The 7,980-nt window shown below is 29.6% G+C and overlaps 1 protein-coding gene across 1 annotated transcript; it reads left to right on the top strand.

Moving 5' to 3' along the window:
* Positions 1–723: 723 nt before the first annotated feature.
* On the top strand, positions 724–4,134 carry LOC122587205 (beta-carotene hydroxylase 2, chloroplastic-like). Its single transcript, XM_043759307.1, has 7 exons — positions 724–1,241; positions 1,704–1,763; positions 1,919–1,990; positions 2,596–2,730; positions 2,989–3,114; positions 3,682–3,738; positions 3,883–4,134. The coding sequence occupies exons 1-7, from the start codon at positions 843–845 to the stop codon at positions 3,955–3,957; spliced, it is 924 nt and encodes a 307-aa protein (XP_043615242.1). The 5' UTR covers positions 724–842; the 3' UTR covers positions 3,958–4,134.
* The last annotated feature ends 3,846 nt before the right edge of the window (positions 4,135–7,980 follow it).

Below are 7,980 nucleotides of genomic sequence, written 5' to 3' on the forward strand. Positions count from 1 at the left end.
GAAAAAAGAAAAAGTTAATTACACAAAGTTTATAATGTTAAGGATAAATTATGAAAATTTGAAGAAAAGGTTGGGAGTTTCGGTTGCTACTAAAAAAGGTTAAAAAAAAGGTTGAAGAGTTGAAATGAGGTGGAGTAATTTGATTGGATAATTGGAGGGAGATGAGCCCCCGCCTCCCTCCCCCATGTAGTGATTATTTTTCCTTCAAAAGGATGATATTTTACAATCTATTTGATAAAAGAAAAAACTTCTATACAATCACACTAACTTTTAAATCCATTTATTAAAATAACTTTTTATAACTTTAAATAGTACTCTTAATTTAATTTCATAAGTTGATAATAAGGACATGAAAAAAGTATTTAAGACGATGATATCATTGTGGATATTCTTACAATGATTGATTGCGTTGAGTATTAAAATGAAATATGAGATTAGAAAAATTTTATACATTTATCTTTTGTCAATGATAGATTGAATTAGCTTGAAGCCTTAAATTTTTGTTAGAAACAAGTCATAAACTACCATTTACTGCAATCAAAGTTTTAATCTAAAATAAACCAAACACTATTAACGAAAGATAAAATAAAATAGCATTCAAGAAAAGAAAGAGATTCTAAAAATCAAATAACAATAAAAAAGAGACCAATACAAAACCAACTAGTGTAATCAAGTTGGTGAATGGTGATAGAAATTGAAGTATTTAAAGGACCATTCCTCACACAAAATCCAACATGTGGTCTACATCTATTCACCACCACCACCACCATCCACCGCCCTTTTTCCCTTTCCCTCTATAAAACCATTATTTTCCTCTTTTTCTCTCTATATCTCCGCCGTGAATGTCATCAATGGCGGCAGCTATTTCCGTCCCTTGTAGCTCAAGGTCTTTTCGTATGGGCCGAATGCCGTTCCTTGGTCAAAAACCCACTTCCAAGTTCCCATCTTCTGTCAGAAAATTCGACCCGTTTGGAATTCGGTTGGGCCGAATCTCTAGCTTGACTGTCTGTTTCGTTGCGGGTGATAAAAAAATGGATACCCGACCTGTTGAAATGGATAGTAGTACTAATCCTGTTGCGGATTCTGAAGTAGTGACGAATAGTAATCGTGTGGTTGAGGAAAAAATGGCGAGAAAAAAATCTGAAAGATTAACTTATCTTGTTGCTGCAATTATGTCTACTTTTGGAATTACTTCTTTGGCTATTATGGCTGTTTATTATCGCTTTTCTTGGCAAATGGAGGTATGTATATATATATATGTACACATACTACATCTATGTTTTTTAGTATGTTTTGTTATTATGACAATTTACTTATTTATGTGACCATGTTTCACTCTATTTACCAATTTATGTAAAAGGGTGACAAATCTACAACAACTTTTATTCTTTCATATTGGCGGAGCGGCCTGAGTAATATCTTTAATTTTTTATATATTTATTTAGTTTTAAAGATAATTGGCAACTCTATCTAATTTGATTTTGTAGTTTAATTTATTTTTTTGTTAGTAAAAATATATCTGTTGTGGATAATTAAAATTTGTTGTAGATTTCTCGCTACCTATTACGTAACCATGTATTTATATTTTTAACTTATGCTGAATTTTGATAAACATGGTCGCATAAAAAACTACTTGTAATAATTTGTCAAATTATGAAAAGAAATCTAAATTTGCGGAAAACTAAATGGAATTTGTTATACAGGGTGGAGAGGTTCCTTATGTGGAGATGTTTGGTACATTTGCTCTATCTGTTGGTGCTGCGGTAACCACTCATCTCATTTCTAGCTAATCGATATATATATATATATTATATAACTCTTTGGTTATATATGATTATGTATGCTAGTACTAAATTATGGTTTGATGATTGAATAAAAATTGGGTGAAATGAATATGTTGTTGTTGCTAATAATACAGGTAGGAATGGAGTATTGGGCCAGATGGGCGCATGAAGCGCTTTGGCATGCTTCTTTGTGGCACATGCATGAGGTAATTAATTAGCAAATCATAGATTAGACACATTAAACAATTTAGATTTTGTGTTTGACTCCAAATCCCTAAGGTGATTTATATTTTAATTAATAGTACTAATCTTTGTAGCTCCAACTGTTTCTTAATTTAATTTTATTCCTATGAAACCATTGGTACAATTTTCGTCTACCTATAAAATTTTTTCCCCCAATCAAGGAATCACAGTCCTCAATTTAAAACTAAACAAATTATAGTCAATTTGGTACTATTCAAATCTGTTGATAATAATTTAGACTTGGTCGTCAGCTAATTATAGTTTAATCAAAAGTTCATTTGGACCCATTTAACGAATGCATTTTTATTTTAATATTACTAGAATTCTACTAGATGTGCAACGATAGAGTATTTCTAGAATGTATGGGTTTGAACCTGAGACCTCTAGACAGGCAAAGCCAGTAAACTTTAATATGCTAATTATTACTCTAATTATGACATATACAAACGTTACTAATTTGCAAAGCTGATAACAAGAGTCGTTTAGCGCTACTTTTGACTCAAAACCCCAATTTAGCTTTGTAATTCTTTGGATTAATCTAATCAATCGTCATTATTTGATTATACAGTCGCACCATAAACCACGAGAAGGTCCATTTGAGCTCAACGATGTATTTGCCATCATAAACGCCGTTCCAGCAATTGCTTTACTTAACTACGGGTTCTTCCACAAAGGGATAGTTCCCGGGCTATGTTTTGGTGCCGTAAGTCTCCCTTTCTCTTCTAATTCTAAGCTTAATGCCGAATCAGTACATTCAGAGTATTTTAAAGCAGATACAGATTGTCCACAAATTTAAAAAATCTACACATAACTAATCATCCCTAAAGGGTCACTGTTGATAACAACCTTACAAACGTAAGCTTATTATACCAAAAAAATAATGATAATAATAAATGAATAAAAAGTGTTCAATAAATATGTGTATTTATATTTAGTGGTGGTGGTTGCCTATAATTTGCAGGGGCTTGGGATAACAGTATTTGGAATGGCATACATGTTCGTCCACGATGGACTTGTTCATAAGAGATTCCAAGTGGGTCCCATTGCAAATGTTCCCTACCTTCGAAAGGTTGCAGCTGCCCACCAGGTAAACATGTGATCTCTCTTCATTTACGTGTTCTTTTTCATTTTTTTTAATAATAATAATGTTTTTGTAATGTTTCAAGAAACAAACTAAATCTTTCAAACATTTGTCGCATGCTTGAACAAAATCTTGCATATAAATAATTAAATAAGTATGTTTGTTTGATATTTAGTGTGTTAAGAGAAATTTGCAAATTTTTTTAAACATGTAGATGTTAGTTGTTAGTAATTAGTTTTTCTCAAGTTAAAAAGCCGATGACTCGATTTGGATCCGAGACCTCTTAAAGAGCAAAACCACCCACTTTCTTCTTAAACCGCTAGACCAAGAACTTATTGTTCGTATTAAAAGAGAAATGGACAACCTTTATCAAGTTGCTGATGTTTAAGGAATGCTAATACTTAAATGCAGTGAGAGGATCATACATATCCTTTTGGACTAAAGATATATATTAGTAGATACGTAGGGATGTTTGCTTTGTTTAGTCATAATATTTAGATGAGGTTTTGTTGTTTAGTATATCATGTTTTATTTGAATAACACTAATTTAAGAGGTATTTTGGGTGTTTTCAGTTACATCACACGGATAAATTTAATGGAGTTCCTTATGGCTTGTTTTTGGGACCTAAGGTACCTCATCCTTCTCTTTCTATAAATCTTTTAACGATACTTGGAAAGTTAAACTCGATAATGTTTTGTTTATTATCCAACTAGTTGGTCCGTTTACTACTCATTTCGTGATGATCTCACTAAAGCTTTATGTTGGTTATGTAGGAGCTTGAAGAAGTGGGAGGAGATGAGGAATTGGAAAAGGAGATTCAAAGAAGAATCAAGTTGTATAATAAATAAAAACGTATATAAATATAAAATTCAAATTAAATTTAATTTGTTTCGTGTGTTATTCCGCTTTTGGTTACATAGAAGATTAGTACAAAGTAGAAAGAAAAGAAAAGCAAGCAATGACATACTTGGTACGAATGCAATTTTGTTAATTGATCTAATTTCTGATAGAAATTTAGTGTTTCAGTCCTTTGTGTTACTGTTAATTTACGCATTGTTTTGTTATACTCATGTATACAACTATACAAGTAGAGACGGTAGCATGTTTTTTATTCTATTTTTTTTTATTCTTAACATTAAATTTTATCAATCACGAGTAATAGAAGAAACTAGCGAAGAGCTAGATATACAAGATGAAGTTTAAAAACTAAAATTAAAACATTTTGCCCTTATGTTCAAAAAAAAAAAAACCATTTTGCCCATTCAATGCGGAGCGAGTTAATCTATTGGTTATTCATAAGAAATTGGTGGTCTTGACTTTTGTTTGAGAAGATACACTCAATTAATGTTTTGATTTGTCATCTTGGTTTGCTGCATATATGTCTATTAATGTTTGATAAAATGATGAGTATAAGCAATCAATGAACATAAAATGGATCAACTTCATATTTAGTTGATCTTATATATTGTACTTTTGGTCCCTTGACAAACTCAACAATAATGTTCATATAATCTGACATAACATGCATTTGATATTTCGGTAATAGATCGAAGACTGCTATTTTGTAAGCTATGTTTGGTTTGACGTTTTCTAAGAAGTCATCCTAAGGCTTAGTACTTTCGAGTTTAAGAAGAAAAAAAAATGTTTTTGATAAAGTGCTTAACTTTTCAAGAGTTTTTCTTGGGTCAATGCTTTTAATTGGGTCAAAGAGCTTTTAATCATGAAGCTTTTATGTCCTCCCTTATTACGTAACCGACCTCAACTCCAAGCACCCAATTACCATTCTCGGCCTCGCCCTCTGGGCCTAACGATTTTATACTAATAAACTTACTTAGCTACCAAACACCAATAATATATACCTCTGGGCCTAACCATTTTATCTGATGATTCAAATAACTATAAGTCTATAACTACATAATATGAAATAGTAGACCGCATATGGCGTCTTATTACATTGGTTTTGTATTGGTCATGTCCTTAAAGCGCTTTTAACGGTTCGTCCGTTTGTTCATTGTTTTGGTGTCACAAAACCGATGCCATAAATAGCGCCTCCTAGCTTTGTGAAGTTCATCCCCTTCGTCGGTTAACCGACAAGGAAAAGACGAGTGAGTGGGTCCACCTTATTTCTCAACAAGAGGTTCTTTTAGTTTTAAAAAACGATTAATCCCCTAAACTTTATACATGTGACATGTGGATTCTACTTAATTTCTTTTTCATAATCTTACACTTTAATTTTTTATAAGTTAGCATCCTACGATTTATGAAGATTTTTAGCTTATAAATTATGAGGATTAATCGTTAACTTTTAGTTTTATACAAGTAATAAAGGGCAAGATATTAAAAATAAAATAAAATAATAAATGGTGATGATGTGTCAGTTTGAAATAAGGTTAAATAATGAGATAAAAATGCTATGGTAAAATTAATATGTTAGTATTAGGAATAATTAACGTTTTTCTAAAGTGAGTGGGTTAAGACTTTTGTATTATGGTACTAATTTGGTATGGTCATATTATTCTGCATATTTAACAAAGCAAAACTTATAACATGGTAGTGGGGTAGGTTTCAATTCTTAACGTGTGGGGTATCATAACATGGTTATTGCAAATCTTAATCTTAATCCAATGAAATAGAGACGTAAGGGACTAGAATTTATACTCGTATGAGTCAAGAGATGTTATCTTAATTAACTAAGTAGGGAAACAAAAACAAAACTATAATTAAAGATTCGAAAGGATCCGAGTTTTGCTATGTGGATTGTGGAGGGCCTGAGAATATAATTGTCAGGGTGAAGCGAACTCTCTATAAAACTAAAAGATCATATGATTTATCATATGTGTCACTCCTCTTTGTTCGCTACATAAGCTTTTATTCTATGTGTCAGCTTCATATAATTTTATTATGTCTATACGTTTGTGATCTCAAATGCCATCTTATCATCAAATAACACCTCATACGTTTAGATGGAATAAATGTTGATCATGGCTTAAAAGAATTAAAATAATGTTGAGGATGGATCGAACCTAGGATTCTAGGAATAACGAGCTAAAAGGGAACATCATCAACAATTGAACTATAATCGTAATTGCAATCCAATTTTCGATACAAATAATCTATATATATAACTAAAGTATATATAATAAAGATTAGTTAATTTAAATAAATGGTTGAAGTTTTATATTTCAAAAGTAATTAATATTAATAGTTAATAAACAATAACAACATGGCAACATACATGACATATATTAAATCAAATAATGTTATAAAAAAAATAAAAATAAAAAAATAGGATAAAAAAACCTAAGTAAAAATCCTAGATGTCAAATAAAGATGATTACCACTAAATAAAAAAAACATATCATCTTTTTGTTTAAATAGAAAGTTTGAATTAACAAAAATTACATCAAATTTTCATAAGACTGTAAATTTAGACGTATGAAATAATTTCAATACAATTGAAAACCACTTGAAATTTTAAAAACAAAGCAACAGTGGCCCATTGTTGGGTTGGGCAAGCTCACAAAAAAATAAGAAGGTTGTACGTTATTTTTTAGGTAAAATAAAACAAATATTGAAGTAAAATAAATAAAACAATAGGTTTCTCTGTACCGAAAATCACCGTGCATCATGAAAATCATTATGCATCAATTGTTTTGTGAATCTTCATGCATCAATTTAATCATGATCCAAGGGATCAAGATATTGTCCTATTTGTTTTAATTTAACATGGCTACTTGTTTTACAATACCCAACCTCTTATTATATAACTAAGAGAAGATATTTTTGCTTTTAATTAGACATACAAATTTAATTGTTACATTGTATTTTTGATTATTTGTCATTTTATCACAATATTTATATTTTCACGTAATGTGAAGAATCATGTCATACTTATAAGTATAAGTAATTAGTTAATTAGTCAAAGATTTTGTAAATTAAAATCAATATAAAATCTTAAACAAATACTGTTTGGTATAAATTTATTTTCACGTTACAAGGAAATCAATTTGGTTATTTCACACCAATATATCAATATTTGTTTAAATTATAGTATATAGTTTACAATAAAATAGCTTAATTGTTTTGACTACTAAATTCTATCTGTTGCCTTATTGTCATTTGATAAGATTTTTTTAAAATTGATTTCGTACTTTCATTTTATGGTCAATTCAATTAATGATGCAACTTTTGTAAAAGATAAATACTATACTTAGAATTTTTGTTTGAAAAAATAGTCGATTATACGTCAAATAATTGAAAATTTTGATTAAAAAAATGATATTATTTTCAGTTATACAATTATCGTTATTTTTTTTTATGAAGTATTAATAAATTTGTTATTTGTATGATTATTTTATGGATTTTATTAAATTTTTATCTTTTATGTTTAGTTATTTTTTTAATAATGAATTTACAAATAGAAAATCATTTATCAATTCTTTCTATATAACTTATGTGTTCTTCTTTTGTCAAGTAAGATATTTATTATGCAGCGTTTGGTTGTTAAAAAAATTCTTTTAAATTATATATGTAACTATACGTGTAATGTAAAATTCGAAGATATTTAGTAATCATTCTACAATAATACTTTCTAATTAAATTATTACATTGTAGTTTTTAATGGTCTGAAAAATACATATATTATCTACTAATTATAATATTTCTGCTTAATTATTATAATGTTACCGTCCAACGGACGAGTTTAATCTAGTTGAATATATGTCCTTAAGACAAAACTTAACCACACAATGTAAAAGTTTTTATTAACCTAAACGGATCATTCCCAGTTCCCATGACGACTTTCATTAGGCGTACTAGTATAGTACCCGCGTAATGTGGTGGTGGCCTGTGGTCATGACGGTGACGATGTG

Source organism: Erigeron canadensis, chromosome 2 (genome assembly GCF_010389155.1).
Source record: "Erigeron canadensis isolate Cc75 chromosome 2, C_canadensis_v1, whole genome shotgun sequence".
Classification (NCBI taxonomy): domain Eukaryota; kingdom Viridiplantae; phylum Streptophyta; class Magnoliopsida; order Asterales; family Asteraceae; genus Erigeron; species Erigeron canadensis.

Excerpts from the sequence above, each read along its gene's own strand:
- LOC122587205 (XM_043759307.1), top strand. The coding sequence starts at position 843 with ATGTCATCAATGGCGGCAGCTATTTCCGTCCCTTGTAGCTCAAGGTCT. Across the intron at positions 1,764-1,918 it reads CTCTATCTGTTGGTGCTGCG|GTAGGAATGGAGTATTGGGC; the intron begins GTAACCACTCAT and ends CTAATAATACAG. Across the intron at positions 3,739-3,882 it reads GCTTGTTTTTGGGACCTAAG|GAGCTTGAAGAAGTGGGAGG; the intron begins GTACCTCATCCT and ends TTGGTTATGTAG.